The sequence below is a fragment of the Piliocolobus tephrosceles genome, chromosome 9 (assembly GCF_002776525.5).
Source record: "Piliocolobus tephrosceles isolate RC106 chromosome 9, ASM277652v3, whole genome shotgun sequence".
NCBI lineage: Eukaryota > Metazoa > Chordata > Mammalia > Primates > Cercopithecidae > Piliocolobus > Piliocolobus tephrosceles.
The window spans coordinates 10,081,971-10,099,708 of record NC_045442.1 but is presented as its reverse complement, the minus strand read 5'-3'; the positions used below and the strand labels follow the sequence as shown (position 1 = coordinate 10,099,708).

The 17,738-nt window shown below is 50.4% G+C and overlaps 1 protein-coding gene across 1 annotated transcript in view; it reads left to right on the top strand.

Moving 5' to 3' along the window:
• Window positions 1-16,265, top strand: part of GPR26 (G protein-coupled receptor 26) — a 23,811-nt gene extending 7,546 nt beyond the window's left edge. Inside the window, exons 2-3 of the mRNA XM_023224211.2 lie at window positions 1,019-1,132; window positions 14,750-16,265. Coding sequence (XP_023079979.1) covers window positions 1,019-1,132; window positions 14,750-14,981 — 346 coding nt within the window. The 3' untranslated portion in view covers window positions 14,982-16,265. The remainder of the gene's footprint in view (window positions 1-1,018; window positions 1,133-14,749) is intronic.
• Window positions 16,266-17,738: the final 1,473 nt, after the last annotated feature.

The following is a 17,738-nucleotide window of genomic DNA, read 5'->3' as shown; positions in this document are numbered from 1 at the left end:
TCTTCTTCCTCTCCTTTTTCTTCCCCTCCTTCCTCCTCCTCTTCTTCTTCTTCTTCCTCTTCCTCTTCTTCTTCTTCTTCTTCTTCTTCTTCTTCTTCTTCTTCTTCTTCTTCTTCTTCTTCTTCTTCTTCTTCTTCTTCTTCTTCTTCCTCCTCCTCCTCCTCCTCCTCCTCCTTCTCCTTCTTCTTCCACAAACTTTCGCTGTTCTTGCCCAGGCTGAAGTGCAATGACGCAGTCTCAGCTCACTGCAACTTCTGCCTCCTGGGTTCAAGTAATTCCCCTGTCTCAGCCTCCCAAGTAGCTGGGATTACAGGAGCCCACCACCACACCCTGCTAATTTTTGTATTTTTGGTAGAGACGAGGTTTCACCGTGTTGGCCAGGCTGGTCTCGAACTCCTGACCTCAGGTGATCCACCTGCCTCGGCCTCCCAAAGTGCTGGAATTACAGGTGTGAGCCACCGTGCCTAGCCAAGCTCATGGTTTTCACTGTAAACCAGGGCAGGTAAAAAGTTGCCTTGCAGATAAAACACATCTGCCAGGATTGATTGTAGTAAAGACAAGAATTCCAGATACTACTTAGAGAGTGGGGCACTCTGGAGCCAGCCCATAGCAAATGGTCAGTGAATGATATCAGCAATAATAAGAGGTAATGTTTAACATTTCTTTGTACTGACTTGGGCACTGTGCCAGTGGCTTTGTGTGCTTTACACATGGAATGCATTCCATGCATCTCTGCTTTATGCATTTAATTCTCAAAACAGCCTCTTGTAGCATCTTATTATGCATAATACACTAAAATATATGATGCATGTTATTATTTTACACACGAGGACCTTGAGGCTTAGCAATGTCATACTGCTTGCCCAAAATATCTACAGCCAAGTATTGACCCTGGGTCTTTCTAACTCCATAGTCAAGTTCTCACACTAGAGACTGCTGCCTGTGTTACTAAATTGTGCCTCATCCTGACCTAGCAAGGGTGCCCTGTAGTTCACCTTCTCTCCTCTCTCACCTGCAGTGTGCGGGAACGCTGTCTGGAGGAGCAGAAGCGGAGGCGACAGCGAGCCACCAAGAAGATCAGCACCTTCATAGGGACCTTCCTTGTGTGCTTCGCACCCTATGTGATCACCAGGTAAGCCTGATTGGCATGTGTGTGGTGGGACTTTGAAGAGCAAGGCAGGGCCCAGTGGCCTTTAGCAGTGGCAGCCTCTCTTGGTCACATGTTCTTCTGCAGGGTGTGTTGTGAGGTGCAAGAGTGAACTTGCCAGATTTAGTGAACAGGAGGCTGCACGCTTTTCCTCTCCACCCTCGAATTCTTTTGGATTCAACTCAGAACCCAAAGGGTGTGAAAGACTCTCTCCCACTCGATTTCTAAATCACATAATTAAACCCTTTATCCCAGGCTTCCAACCCCCAGGAGGCCCTAAAGAGGAGAAGGTGAGAGAAGACGGAGGGAAGCATCATATTCCCCAAACCCCAGCTCCCCACATCCTGCTTCACTGCCCACTGAATGCAAGACAGCCCAACCCCCAGGCGTCCCCAGCCCGAACACCCAGGTCAACAGCAAGGTCACCTGCCACCTGCACAAGGAGCAGGTAGCATGCTCTGTGTCCAGCCAGGTGGGCATACCTGTCCTGTGGCTCAGGGGCTCTTCCACTGTTAGGCCAGGTGCTGTGAGGCTTTTCGTGTACTCTCCCAGATCTCCAGATCCTCGAGCCAGCCAAGGTTGCAATACACTAGCCTTGGGCTGTGCGTCTCTCAAGCCAGCTTGCTCCAGCTGCAGCACTCCCCATATGTGTTAGCCAGAAAGAAGGAAAATATGTATTACCCAATCAGTTTTGTGCACTGGAGGGAAAATAAAAACTCCACAACTTTGCATCTAAAGGGGGTTAACTAGGTGAGAAGCTGACAATAGAAAAGGAACTTTGATGGTTATTAGAAGGTGGATATGGAAGCTTTCATTGAATCTGGGAAGCAGAATCTGTGCAGGGTGTGTGTGTGTGTGTGTGTGTGTGTGTGTGTGTGTGTGTGTGAAAAAGAGAGAGAGAGAGAGAGTTGGGTCTGTCATGCGAAAGAACCAACCTCCACAGGTTCTGGGGCAGAAATGAGCTCTCACGGCTGGGGCTTCACGGACAAGCCTTGTGAAGTAGGCCTGGCTGTTCAGGGCAGAAGGGAGAAGGGACAGCATGAGCCAGGTCTAGAGCTGTGCTGTCCAGCACGGGGGCCACCAGCAACAGGTGGCTACAGGGCACTTGAAACGTGGCCTGTCCAAACAGATATGCTATAGGTTTAAAAACTCATGAGCTCTGAGACTTAGCATGAACAGATCCCAGCTGCCAGCAGCCCCCAGCATCCTCAGTTGCAGGAACCACACAGGGTCCCCCATCCCTCACCAGCACTCAGCATCTTGCACGCCCCAGTGAAGAGGGGGCCCTGTGGACAGTTCGCCCCTGTTTCCTCCCATTTGTCCTTACACTGAGGTGAAGCATGATTTGCTCTGGCCTCTGCTGCTGCTCCCAGTTCTTCTTTCTGCCATCCAGGAGGCTGTCCTCTATTCCCAGGAACCTCTGCGGATTGCAGACACTGGGCCTGGCTTCCTGGAGACCAGCTCCCCTCTTCTTTTCCCCAGATAGACAACTCTATGGTGCCTTCCCCTGTCTTCTGTGGCATGCTGCTTTCTCTAGGGGAGATCTAGTTAGCCTGTGTCTCGCTTTGAACGTGGGGCCAAGACCTGTCTACAGGACTCTGGATGGGTCCGACCGGAGCAGAACTATTGGTTCTTTTTTCTAGAACTGTTCACTAGACCTCAGCACCACTGACATTCTATGCCAGATACTTCTTTGATGCCAGGGCTGTCCTGGGCATCATGGGGTGTTCAGCAGCATCCCTGACCTCTACCCACTGAATGCCAGTAGCACCTCCTAGTGAGGCAGGGGTACTTTCCCAGGTCCCTCTAAATTTTGATAACTAAAAATGTCTTCAGACATCACCAAATGCTCCCTGGAGACCAGAATCACCCCTGGTTGAGAACCACTAGTCTAGACCCACCACATCCAGCCAGGATGCCAGAGCTCACATCATTCAGGGATTTCCACAAGACACAAAGCCTAGGCATGGCAACAGAGGAGAAAGGATTTCTGTTGCTGTCCAGGGAGCGGAGAGGACTGAGCAGCATGACTCTGGAGTGTGCCTCCCCAGAGCCCAAACCCCAGCTCCCCCACATCCTGCTGTGTGACTTTGGGCCAGTGATGTGGCCTCTTTGGGCCTCCAGAAGAGAGTGCAGTGTTGTGAGGATCTAAGGACAGGGACCGTGGAGACATGCGGCAACATGCCTGCTGAGGCTATCTGTGGTCTTCACTCTCCTTCCTTCTGGCACTTACAGCACCATCCACAGTGCCCCTGCCCCGGACTGGCTGCTGCACCAAGAGGGGATTTGATCCAGTGAGGGAAGGTGCATCAGACAGGGAGGGCACACAGAGCCCCTCCTCTCAGGTCACAGAGGACAGGCAGCCGTGGGTTAATGAGGTGAATGGGAACCCTCAGAGGATAGGTGACACGGCTCCGACTTCAAACTATTGGACTTTTCTCCGGCTTGATTTCATTTCCCAACAACATTTTCCATTTAAAAAAAAAATACAGCCGGGTTCTCTCTCATAGCGCCCAGGAAGTAATGTTTCAGCAAAATGGATGATAGATTACAACTCAGTATGCTCCCTCCAAATGGATTTGATGCATCTCGGGTTTTAAAAACATTGACAGAACAGTTCATCCTCCATGGGGATGAGCAGCAACTTACCTGGGAGAGAAGCAATGCCCGGGAAACCTCATGAGTACAAAATACGTCTCTGGCAAAACCCCGCCGGGCCCCACTGCCACCACCCTGGCTGCTCCTGCCTTGGCTTTCTCTTGTGTGTGGAGGAGCCATCCTAAGAACACCCCCTAAAATGAGCACACACATCCACATTCCAGTTCGGTGCATCTCTAGAGCACCTTTTCTGCAGAGCATACAAGAATCCCTGCAGAGGAGGCATGGGTTGGTACGACCCCAGGAGTTCCCCTCTGTTGGGGCCATTGACCTTGTAGTCCTCTAACCCAGATGAAGCACCGTGTCATGCAAAAGACCCAACCTCCACGGGTTCTGGGGCAGAAATGAGCTCTCACGGCTGGGGCTTCACAGACAAGCCTTGTGAAGTAGGCCTGGCTGTTCAGGGCAGAAGGGAGAAGGGACAGCATGAGCCAGGTCTAGAGCTGTGCTGTCCAGCACGGGGGCCACCAGCAACAGGTGGCTACAGGGCACTTGAAACGTGGCCTGTCCAAACAGATATGCTATAGGTTTAAAAACACATGAGCTCTGAGACTTAGCATGACACACTCTATACATGAAACTAATACATTTTTGGCCAGGCTCAACAGCTGACATCTGTCATCCCAGGGCTTTGGGAGGCCAAGATGGGAGGATTACTTGAGGCCAGGAGTTTGAAACCAGTTGGGGCAACATAGTGAGACCTCTTTCTCTGCAAAAACGTTTAAAATAATAACTCGTAATTTTATATAGAATTCATAGTGAAATGATAAAGTTAAATAAAACATGTAATTAAAATTAATTGCACCTGTTTCTATTCACTAGCAGAACATTTCAGGTGACACCTGTGCCTGCCTTCTCTCTCTGGCCCTTGCTGGCCTGCGGTCAGGGACGTCTGGGGTGCGAGGTGTGCCGGTGCCCTGCTCCCCACCCCCCTCCTCCTAGACCTCAAGCTGCTCATATCATCCTTCAGTGGCCAGGCCCTCCATGTCATCTACTCTAAGAGGATGCACGGAACTTCCTCCACCTTTCTCTCCCATCACAGCCCTGCTCAAAGTCAGGGTTTATCTGGGAATGTTTACTGAGCAGTCAAATCAGTGTCTTTCTCCTTGGGGTCAGGAGGACTGAAGGGAGGAGACATCAGACCCTGAAACAACGCAGGAGGGAGAGGAGTGCAAGGCAAATAGAGCCTCCTGGTGGGTCCTCCTGCAATCACACCCCTCTTGGAGCCGCCTGACCTTGCCAATCCCTCTACCCCTGCATGGCTTCCACAATGTCCAACCAGATGCTTAGTCTTTAGGGTGACTGGGAGTCCCCCCCAGGCACATCTGATGGGCTTCTGTGAATTTATATTCACTGTACCAGGGGCCATCTGAGCCCCAGCTGTGCATAGGCGCGGCCAGGATCCCATCAGAGCTCTACTTCCCCTGCCAGGATATGGACTGCCAGGCTGGGCAGGGTGCAGAGGGGACAGGATTAATCTCACAGCCACCTCCAGGGAGCCTGATACAAACTCTTCCATCTTCCTTTGAGTCAGGGTTGAGAAACACATTGCTTGTGAGGAGAAGCCAATCAATGGTAAGGAATAAGCAAGATCATCCTGCAACGCATTCAGCACAGTGTGAACTTATCATCCACGCTGGAATCTGGATCACTGACATTTCCAGTCACAATTTTTTATTTTTCTGCTGTTCTTTTCAAAATGATTTCCAAGTATAGAGATGACCAGTCTCAGAAGAAGCTGAAGACACACCTCTGAAATGTAGTTGAGGATTTAACTTCTTATAGAAAATGAGTCCTTGTGGAGAACCAAGCGCCATGGGTTTTGGAGGCAAAGGGTCCCCTAAGTTATCATCTCATGCAGGGAGGCTGAGCTGGTTGCACCTTGCAGACCAACTTGAACCCACTGCTGGTGACCAGCAGAGCACTGTGTTGAAAGCAGTTCTGAAGCCAGGCTGGGATTAGCGGGAAAGTGCTAGGAATGGCTGGGAGAGGCACGCATGCTTGAAGTTTTTCTTGGGTTTGCCAACTTGGCTTTACCTTAGAATCACCTGGAAAGCTTTACATCCAAACTCATATCTGGACCTCACACTGAACCAGTTCAGTTAGACTCCCTCGGTGTGGGGCTGAGCATGGGTGACTTTAAGGCGCCTCGATGATTCTAATGGCCAGTGTGCTGATAGCCATGTCTCTATTGCATCCCAACCCATTTTACTGCTGGAGTAAGTGAGGACTGGGGTCAGGGAGTGTTTGAATAATTGTCTGGAGCTATGCATCTAGTCGGCAGTGGGACTGGACTTCCAACCTCACTGGGGTCTCCACCCGTCCCTCAGGCTCTCAGAGGCCTCTGGGGAGTCTTTGCAGACCCAGCTCTCCCCTCCTTTCTTGTGTAGGTCTGTGGCTGTGGCATTAAAGCTCATGGCATGCAGAGAGTGCTCCTAAACCCCTTCCCCAGGATCCTTTACCCACTCCCAAGGCAGATCTCCCGAGGCTTGCTGAGTGAGTCATACTCCTGGACTCCCGTCAGCCCACTGCACTGCAGCTGCAATCGTGGACTGCGACCCTGGGGCAGGCAGAAGCCTGGGGGAACAGCCAGGGACAGGTCCTGGACGGCTGGACGGTTCTGGAGCTCCATATGGAGGGAGTCACTTCCTACAGGCTCTCTGTCTTTTTTATTTTTTATTTTTTTTGAGACGGAGTTTCACTCTTGTTGCCCAGGCTGGAGTGCAATGGTGCAATCTTGGCTCACCACAACCTGCGCCTCCTGGGTTCAAGCCATTCTCCCACCGGAGCCTCCCTAGTATCTGGGATTACAAGCATGAGCCACCACACCCAGCTAATTTTGTATTTTTAGTAGAGACGGGGTTTCTCCATGTTGGTTAGGCTGGTCTTGAATGCCCAATCTCAAGTGATCCACCCACCTCAGCATCCCAAAGTGCTGAGATTACAGGCATGAGCCACCGTGCCCGGCCTAGGCTCTCTTGAGAACAGCAGCCTGAGCTGCATCCCTCCAACCTGCCAGGTGCTCGGCGGTGGTGGCTCAGGGGCATTGAGCTCAGCTGCAGCCCCAGCACTAAATAGGCAATACAGAAGATGTGGCAGGTGTGAACCCTGTTCTGGGTCAGATCCCCGAGATGGGGGGCTCCTGGCCTAGATGGGATTAATGGGGACCAGGAGGCAGCCCTTGGGCGGAGCTTGTTTGAGCTAAGAAGTATGTTACTGCAACAGGTTCAGCTGGATCTGACGTGGTTGTGCCTTCCACAGCACTCCACAGTTTGCTCAGATGTTATTCTCCTGGGCCCTAAAGTGCCCCCAAGAGATGGACTGGGTGAGCTATGTGAGCTCCACTCTGCAAATGGGGGCACCAAGGCTCAGAGAGGAAAGACACTGCATGGGTCATTTAGCTAGAGAGACTCGGGGAACCGGGCAGCCTAAGCCCATCTGCAGATGCCACTGGGCAGCTCCAGGGCCCCCCGGGCAGAAGGATGTCTTCCTTGCATGCAGCACCTCCTTATTGTTCTCTGCCTCCTCACTGTCCATAGAAATGAAACTCAAAACCCACCGAGGCAGTGACAGGCTGATCCTGGGGAATTCAGAAAGGAAAAGTAAGGACAAGCTCTATCTCGTTAACTAATTCAGGAAAGTCCCTTCATTTTTAATCCTGTAAGTCCTCACTTTGTACCTGAAGCTGTACCAGAGCTGTCCTGACACCCTCTGCACCTAGTTAACATTCTCTTGGGTTTTTGTTTGTTTGTTTGAGACAGAGTCTCACTTTGTTGCCCAGGCTGGGGTGCAATGGTGCGATCTCAGCTCACTGCAACCTCCACCTCCCTGGTTCAAGTGATTCTCCTGCCTCAGCCTACCGAGTAGCTGGGACTGTAGGCGCGCACCATCAGGCTGGGCTAATTTTGGTATTTTTAGTAGAGACGAGGTTTCACCATGTTGGCCAGGCTGGTCTTGAATTCCTGACCTCAGGTAATCCACCTGCCTTGGCCTCCCAAAGTGCTGGGATTACAGGCATGAGCCACCGCACCTGGCGCTAACATTCCCACTTTATAGATGAGGAAACTGAGGCTCAGTCAGGTTCCAGCCTTCCCCAATTCCATCAAGTGACTCGGCCTCAGTTCTAGTGTGGGTCTGCCTGAAACTAGCGCCTGTGCCCAGCCCCTCACAATGCACCACTCTGCTTCTCCTCTCAGTCGAAGCAGAGGTTCCTACTTTCCTCCCACAGGTGTGTGGGCAGACACATTGAGGCATGACCCACTCAGAAGTGGAATGCTGCAGTTTATGAGATGATTGAAACCAAGTTGTTCATGTGTCATTTACACCCTTCATTGAGCTGTCAGCACAGAAACTAATATTCCCCACAACTCCCCAGTGACTGTATGTAGGCAGCCAGCCTTGCCGCTTCCACCTGCCTTGTACCTTATAAATGGAGATGTGTCAAGAGCATAGGTTGACATCAGATGTCGGCTGGGAATGCTGGGAGCTGGGAAGCCAGGATATTGAGGAAGAGAGGAGGATTCTGCTGTAACATCTGCCACCCCTTTGAGTTGATGGAGAAGATCCCACTGGCTGGGCAGGGGATTCCCTTCTCTTTGTACCCTATCTATTCACATTTGCCGGTTAACTTTCTGAGATAGGAAAGCATAATTCTTGGGTCAAGTGTTTAAAAGAACCATTCAAGTGTTCCTATAGGTTATCAAGCTTTCTATTGGAGAGCATGAAGTCTTTATAACCATACCTGTCACTTAGTGAACACCTGCCAAGCACCTGGGGCTATCAGCGCATACCTTGTTGCATCTGGGACAGCTCTAACAAGGTAAGTGCTAGAATCCTGGTCTCACAGAAGTTCAGAGAGGTGAGATGAGTTTCTCAAGGATATATGGGTAGTGAGTGACCAAGCCAAGAGTTAAAGGTCAGTGTCAGGCCAATTGGCTATAACTCAGCCTTTAGGCCATGCCACAACTCCAAAGACTGGGGTAGGCACTGGAAACACAGAGAAGCCACATGTATATGTTTTCAGCCCAATTTCCAGTAGGGCCATGCATAAGTACCATGGCATGAACTCAGATGGCCTCCAAGCTCCTGTGAGTGAAGCAGGCATTGAGTTTCTCTAGCAAAATTGGTGGGTTCTCCTGCAGTCATCCCCAATCTCCCATCTCACTAACAGCAGTTTGTGTAGCTGGAGTTCCCAAGAGACCATCAGCACTAGTAGCCAGAGCCACTGGCGGATGCAGTTGGCATCTCAGAAAGACAGGACATCCAACTCTACCAGCCAAAGAGCTGCCTGCACTTGTGTACTGGGGCACACAAGGCCACAGTGGGAAACATATTTGCAAAGCTGCACCTTTACTCTTAATAGAAGTCTGACACCTCCAAGTCACAGTCACACTGCTCTGTGTCCTCAAAGCCCTAGGTCACAGAGGACTCTTCCCAGAGTCTTTGAGCAGGGTCTGCAGATCCACAACAGGTTCTCATCCAAAAGCTCAAATGACGTACTTTCTGAACTAAAATCCACATGTATAGAAGCATTTGTAAGGCTGTGCTCTCCGCAGCGATCTACACTTACAAATAATTGTGGTTGTCATATATCACTGGAATCAGGCTTTGAGGCACTTGAAAATCTGACAGCACCATTATTGTGGCTTTTCAAAGTCAAGAAAACGTGTAGATGGGAGAGGGGTCTCATATGTAGGGGATTCCCGAAGATTGATATTTTATTAATAAAATGACTTCTCCATTCTGTCTCATGAAAATTTGAAGCATCAGCTTATTACTTCAAATATGCAGGTCTTCAAATATGCAAGCTGAGTTCTCCAGAAGTCTTGGGAAGACACCGGGCTGGTTGTCCATGGAATGTTCTGTGGCCCATGTTGCATTGATTTCAGTATACAATATATGTGTGTGTGTGTACACATGTGTATGTATGTATGTGTGTGCATGTGTTTATGTGGATGTGTGTGTGCATTTGCATTTATGTGTGTGTGTGAGTGAGAGAGGGAAAGAGGAAGAGAGGAGAGAGGAGAAATGATGGTGGCATAGAAGGTGTAAATAGAGGGTGCTAATTTGTCACTGTAAATTCAGGATTTGAAAGTACAGGTGCTTGATCACACTGAGGAACAGGAACCTGAGTCAAGGAGGCCGGTGGGGCAGCCTGGCACCAGGAAGGCACGTGGTTGCCGGCACCTGCCTTCCTGTTTCAAATCCTGGTTCCTGCATGTTCAGGCTATGTAGCTTTGACACTTCTCTGCCTTGGTTCCATCTTCTGTACCATAGAGAGAGTGATATTGAGGTCCTGAGATGGTCTCTGTGAAGCAGTTAAGGAGACACAGAGCCCCTGGGGGCCCACAGGAGGTGCTGGGTCAGGGGCTACAGGGGTTACTGGTCCTGTTCTCACTTTGGAACTTGCTTCCCTTGGGGATTCCCACTGTGAAGCAAGATCAGGACACTGGTCTCTCCAGAGGCTCAGAGAAGGCCTTGGAGTTCTGGCAGACATGCCTCCCTCCTCCCTCCCGGGACCAGGACTGCCTAAGCTGCTGGGTGGGAGTGTGAGATCCCCATGGGTGAGGAGCAAGGATGGGCAGCTTCCTGTCTCCATCGGCCCTGGACTGTGGCAGCCAGCTCAGATGTGCCAGTGACCCACATCAGAGGGGTTTGTTACTGGACTGTGGCAGCCAGCTGAGACATGCCAGTGACCCACATCAGAGGGGGTTATTACTGAGAGAGGAGGCATGGCTCCATGGAATATTTCCCTGGACAGCTATCAGAACACAGTGGTGCAGGCACACAGGGTTTCGGGGTCTGGCAAGATCTGTGGGTATCTGCTCTGTGTGTCACCCTAAGTCAGAAAAATACACATCTCTGTGCTCTGCTTCCTCTTCATCAACAAGCTCTGCGCCCTGCAGCGCTTTCTATCCTCTCCAAACCTACACACCCCAGGCTTACATAGGGGCTGGGCTCCTGTGTCAGAATCCCCTGATGTGCTTGGAAGAGGGGATCCCAGCCCTTTTCCAGCTCCGTCCCCTCCCCCTACCTGATCTGCTGACCAAGGGTGTGGACCTCACCCCAGGGGATTTTCCCGGGGAGCTGGGTCAGGACAGGCATGTGTGCCTTTTGAGCACAGAAGCATGAACGCTTCCCCCTGAATGGAGCCTCATGCTCCAGAGAGCACATGGAAAGTCATCTATTGCTCAGTGGAAGGTCGGGGGAGGTGGCAGGCAGTGACGTGGGGACAGGCCCTGCTTTCTCGTGGGTGGCAAGGGGCGGCACCCTGCTCCTGGGGCTGCTAATCTTTGTCAGATCTCCAGGGTTGACCTTGGCATTCGTGGGCTCTAGGAGTGAGGCGGGGCTGGTTGATGCTGTTATAGCCAGGGGTCCCCAGAACAACCACACAACCACACAGCCTCCCCTCCTCCCCATGGGGTTCTTCAGGGGACGTCTTTGTTTGCTAGGGCTGCCGTAACAGAGTACCACAAACCGAGCGGCTCTAACCCAGAAAGACCTCTCACAGTTCCCGAGGCCCAAAGTCCAACATCAAGGTGTTGGTTCCTTCCGAGGGCTGTGAAGAAGAGCTCACTCCACCCATTCCCCGAGCTCCTGGTGGTTTGCTAACCATCTTTGGGTTCCTTGGCTTGCAGATGTCTCACCCTGATCTCTGCCTTCATGTTCACACAGTGCTCACCCTGTGTGTGTGTCTCTGTCCAAGTTTCTGCCTTTACGAGAACACCAGTAGTACTGAATTAGGGGCCCGCCTTACTCCATTATGACCTGATTTGTATCTGAAACAATCTTATTTCTAAATAAGATCACATTCCAACACTAGGGGTTAGGACTTCAACATGTGAATTTTGGTGGGGAGACGCATTCAACGGTAAGAGGGGCCATGACAAAAGGAAGCCAAGTCCTGCTCTGTCAACACCTGAGCCCAATAACCCCTCACTGCAGGACTCTTGGCCAGAACTAATCAGGAGACAGGGTCTTACACTAGAGACTTCTGCTCTGCGGGCTGCCTCCCTCCCACGTCCCGTCCTGAGACCATCCACTAACTTTGACTGCGGAGGGGAAGGAGGGGGAGGGAAAGCCATTAAATAATCTGACCACATGGAGGAGGAGAGGCTCCCTTTAGCACACTGTGACCCTGCCCACTAGTGACATGTGACTGGTCAGAATCCTAACGCCCCTTTCCTGGGGGGAAGGGCACCACGAAGGGGTGAGCAGAGCTAGATCTGGCAGGAAAACATGGGCTGAATAGTCCCTCTCTAAAAAGTCATCTGGGAGGGATCTGGTGCTTATCCAGAAGCCTGCCCAGATCTGGAATTAGAAAGAAGTCATGGCAATATGGAAACCCTTGCCTCTTCTCATCAACAAAAGGAGCTGGGGGCTGTCGGAGCTGGTGTGGATCATAGCCAGCAGCCAGCCACAGCAGGCACAGGGAGCCACCTGCATGGGGCCATGAGAAAGCAGCTCAGCCAGTCACAGCCAAGCCTGGAGGGGGCATTCCAGCTACCCCCTGCCAGTGGCCACTGGCAGCAGCGTCCAGGCCTGTCTTCAGCCAAAGCATCTCTTTGCTTGGAGGCTCTGACAAAGGCCAGACATTGACTTTTCAAAGCAGAAATTGTCATTGTGCACAGTGAGGAGGGGCAAGGGACAAAAGTTCCAGACAGCATATAGTGACCTCATGGAAAAGGGGTTCTTGGAGCCAGAAGGGACCCCAGAGCTTCCTTTGTCATGTCTGCAATGCTGAGATTCACATCTTGGCATGGCCACTAGCCAGGACTTGGACTGCAGTTAGATGGAGCTGGGCTTCCCATGCAGGAGACCCTGACTTTCTGCTCACCTCTCTGAGCCTCGATTTCCTCACCTGTAAAATGGGAATAATGATTCTCATTCTGCTGGATAATTGTACAGTTAGAGATTGTACACACAAGTGCTTGGCCCAGAGGAGACATTCAACTGGGACTTATGATATCTGAGCCAGGTGGAGAGCTCAGACTTGCCATGAAATCTCTGAGAAGCAAATGCAATAGATTTTACCTCTTTATTATCTAAATGGTGAAATTTTAGATTGTCCTGAATAATTTTATTCTGTGAAATCTACAGAGCCTGCAAATAATTTCGATCTTGCTGGACGGTTTGATGATACCTGGTTCTTTTAGTAAATCCTTTTGGGAGAGCCAAAATGCTAAGCCTGAAATTAGCAAATGTATAAAAAACTATAGACATTTTGGAAAAGCAATTTGGCACCGCATAGCAACAATGTGTTGGCATTCAGCTATGTCATTATTATTATTAGGTATGAATTCTAAATTCAGATTTTTTTTTTTTTTTTTTTGTCCCTTTGAATTCATCACTTCTCAAAATAGATTTCTTAAAAGTACGGATTTCCTAAATGTTCACAGCTCCATTTCTCCATTCAGGCTCCCAAGCATATGAGAGGAGACATAGCCACAGTCCCCCACAGGGTCAGAGGGCAAAGGTAGACAGTGGTGCTGAAAACAGAATGCCAACTAGAGGGGCCTCAGAGTGGACTCCTTGAGAGCCTGTTCCAGAAAGGGGCATTTCTGTGGAGGATCGTGGTCCACAAGCTTCCTCCTCCTCCTCTTTGCCAGCTCTACAGCCCAAAGAAGGCTTAAGCATAAACAACTAAAGATAGCAGCACTGAGTTCCAGCTCAAGCTCAGTTCTTTCTGTACCTGGGTCGTCACCTGGGCAGATCCCCAAGCTGAGAGCCACCGCCACCTTCTATCTGCAGGCACTCTAGGTAGAATACAGGTACTAGACCCGCAGTCAGAGGGGAGTATAGGTGCTGCAGCTTCCGTGGCCACTGACTTGCTGTGTGATGTCCGGCAATCCCTTTCCATCTCTGGGCCTCAATTTTTTTCATATGACGATGGGTGGAGAGAGTGATATGTCGTCTCCAGACTCTTTCCTAGCTCTGTGGGTCTTTTCTATTTCATGTTAATGCTGGAGAATGTCCAAATATGGCCAAGGGTGCTGGACACACTTGAGAGAGTAAATGGCCTGATTTGGGTGGAGGGTAGGATTCTGTTGAAGGCTTTCCCTGAGCTCATAACATGGTATTAGCACCCTCGCATGGAGCTGTCTGATGACACCGAGAGGACTCTAAGATACGTGGGCTGTGTCTTTCCCTGCCCCTCCCCCAAAGAATGAGGGTCCCTTTAGGATCCCCTGACCGTGGCTATCGTCGAAGACCACCAGGATCCCAACCCAGGGAATAGGACTTCGTGGCCAGCATTGTTTCCTGCGCATGACATACTTTGAGCTTTGCAAAATGTTTTCACAATTGTTCTCAGCCCTTCCTCCCATGCAACCTCCTTAGGAAGACAAAGCCAGGATTGGAAGCCGACAATGGGACCAGACTCTTCTAGTGAAAAGATCATTGAGACAGTATTGTCCCACCTTTTTGTTTTTCACATGAGACATAAAGGTCCAAGGAGTGAACAGAGGTGCCCAGGGCCACATGACAAGTCAGCAGCAGAGCTGGCGCCAAAGCCAGGACAGGCAGCTATTAGCTAATAGCTGGGTTCTCGGTGCAGCTTGGATTCCAGAGTCAGACAGACCTGGGTTCAAATCCTGCCTTTACAATTTCTGGCCATGTGACCTTGGGCAAAATATTTGACCTTCTGGGACATCTGTTTCCTTGCATGTAAAACAGAGATGGTCATATCTCCCAGGGCTCAGCAAAATCACATATGGAAAGTGCTTAGCACAGTGTGTAAAATAAAATACAGCCTGGAAAATGTTCACTATCATCATTGTTATTGGTGTAAACTGTTATCATTGTTATTTGAGGAGGCAGTCTCAGATAAATTGAGGGTTGGGCTGGGAAATTGTGGTCCACAGGGCACAGACAGGCCCTGGTCCACGGCTACTCCAGGCGGTGCCTAGCTGTGCCCTCATTAACAGCTTCCCCGTCTCTCCACAGGCTAGTGGAGCTCTTCTCCACCGTGCCCATCGGCTCCCACTGGGGGGTGCTGTCCAAGTGCTTGGCCTACAGCAAGGCCGCGTCCGACCCCTTTGTGTACTCCTTACTGCGACACCAGTACCGCAAAAGCTGCAAGGAGATTCTGAACAGGCTCCTGCACAGACGCTCCATCCACTCCTCCGGCCTCACGGGCGACTCTCACAGCCAGAACATTCTGCCGGTGTCTGAGTGAAGGACCACGCTCCTGCTGAAGAGTTTAGAATGAGGCAGCGGTGAGAAGAAAGGAGGGAGGGCGTGGGGGCCCCTGGGTGGACACCACCAGCTGCCAGTCCCTGGCACGCCCAGTGATCCTGGTTCCCTGGCTTGTAGGGGCTCCAGAGCCTGCTTCCTGGTTCCTCAAGGGCAGACATTGGACACTCACTATTTGTCACCAAAGGATGACTGTGGGCCGTGTGCTGGCCTTTCTTTCTAAGAAGCTCCTTTGAGCTCCTGGACTCACCTGAGGCTCCCTGGGGGATGACACTCAGTTCTGTCACTGTCAAGGATGCAGAGAGCTGATGGTAGGTGGGGAGCATGGTGTCCACCTGCCTGCTGACCACTGGGCACTACTCCATGCTGAAGAAAAGTGACAGTCTCCAGGGGACATTTCAGCCATGCTGAAAGGGAGGCTGGCAGTGGTCATTTGGCCCGGATCTAACATGGCACCTCGTCTCCACAGGGTAGTGATGGCTGCTTCAACCCAAATATTATTCAGCTGGTACTAACGACATTGTGCCCAGCTGGGACTCTTGGGCTCTGTGCCTGAGGGAAAATGTTTCACAACTAGTGGCTACCCAATTGCTGCTGACCAGTTGTCTTAGAAATGGTCAATTGGATTCAACTTGTGTCCTCTCCTTCCCCCTAAAAGCGAATGTTTGTGTGTGCAGACAATCTCAGCATGAAAATGGTTTAAATAGGCCGGTCCTACATGTATTAGGTTCTTTCAAGTTTGACTGGGAGGTCACATTTTTCTGATTTACAAGTCCCAATTGTTGGAGCTCAGTAAAGGCAGGAGGAAGGTGGCTGGTTAGTCCCCCCTCCCCGTTTGTGACCTGAATTTACAGGAAGTGTTTCACCTTGTCTTATGTATCTTGTCTGGCATGTCCTGGGAGATGGATGGGCAAGAGCTGGCCTGAGCAGGGATTTTTGCCTTGATTTTAAGTCACTGGGTTCCATTGTCCTGGCACCTCCATTTCCTTAGTTTCTGTAAGTCTATTAACAGAAAGTAGAGGCTGTTCAAGGTTATCAAGAGATTGCCCTGTGCTAATGATGAGACAGTGAATTTCTTTTTTTTTCCGAGATGGGAGTTTCACTCTTCTTGCCCAGGCTGGAGTGCAATGGTGCAATCTCGGCTCACCGCAACCTCTGCCTTCCGGGTTCAAGTGATTAAAGACAGTGAAATTTTTATGGAATACTGCACCTATAATACATATGCCAATCTGTTAGCAGTCCTGACTTGATTTAATAAAAACCAAGGAGAGCCACCCCTGCTTTCTGGCCATCTCTTCTTTGTCTACCATTTCTAATTGACTTGCGAATACTCACAGCAGTTCTTTTTTCTTTTGTTTTTGAGAAGGAGTCTCGCTCTGTCACCCAGGCTGGAGTGCAGTGGCGCGATCTCAGCCCGCTGCAAGCTCAGCCTCCCGGGTTCGCACCATACTCCTGCCTCAGCCTCCCGAGTAGCTGGGACTACAGGCGCCCACCACCACGCCCGGCTAATTTTTTGTATTTTTAGTAGAAACAGGGTTTCACCGTGTTAGCCAGGATGGCCTGGATCTCCTGACCTCGTGATCTGCCCGCCTTGGCCTCCCACAGTGCTGGGATTACAGGCGTGAGCCACCGCACCCAGCCCAGAGCAGTTATTTTTCAATCCTCCGCTCTAAGTGATTCCTCCAGGGTGGAAAGCACGGGGAGCAATGGAATCAGATGGCTCATTCTCTCCTTCCAGCTCTTTACATCCTAACTTTGGAGGTGTAGAAGGAAGGATGTGGTCCAACAGGAAGGAAGTGGAAAGAGTTTATTGGTTTTTACTTCTAGACAGTCCCAATTTTTAAAGGCAGACAAGTATCTGCATATTTATTTGAAAAGATGTCTTATTAACTCTTAGCTCCTCAGTTAGAAAACAATTCACCTGGCTTAGTCTTTTCTAGTTTCAAAGTTTCCTTGGAGACTAGAATGGAGACAGGTGTAGCTTCCAAGGAGGCTTTGGCATCGTGCGGTTGCTGTCAGAGATGGGCTCATACCTGCTTGAGGAAGCCAATGGGGCACTATCCTTCCCAATTTCATGATCTGGGGCGTCATGTTGGTAGCTGGAAATCAGCCATGGTGGGAGTGTTTATACCATGAAAATCAGCAAATGCTGTAAATCAGGCCTTGTGCTCCACAGAGAGCTGATTGTGAAGCATCTACTAGCACACCACTGCCAGACATGACTCTGTGTGTCACTGAAACAAAATTGCTCTGGTTCAGAGCTCCTTTGGCCACTCATATTCCAGTAGCTACAGACATTTGCTTCCTGGTGGCAAGCAGCTGTGCACACTCCATCATCCCAACCCCAGAAGGACCACTGGGATTGAAAACCAGCAGAAGCCGAGACAGGATGCACAGCTGAATGGGAGGAGAGTAGCTCCCTTCTCACACAAACACTTTCAAAGTTGGGCAAAAGCGGCCCAGTGCATGAGGTCAGTCGACAGCCAAATTCCAACAGCAAAATACATTTTCATCAATATCACTTTGGGAGAATAACTGTGGCACACGCTCTTTCTGCTTTCTCTGTACTGTATAGGCAACATGGTGTCCTCCCAGTAGCAACTAGATCTCTTTTACCTTTTCATTAGCCAAGAAGCAAGATCTGTCACCCACCACACTGCATATCTTGAAAATTTGCTTTTCATAATTTTCACTATACCTCTAAAACCAATCGTACCGGCATCATGTAGAGAAAAACTCC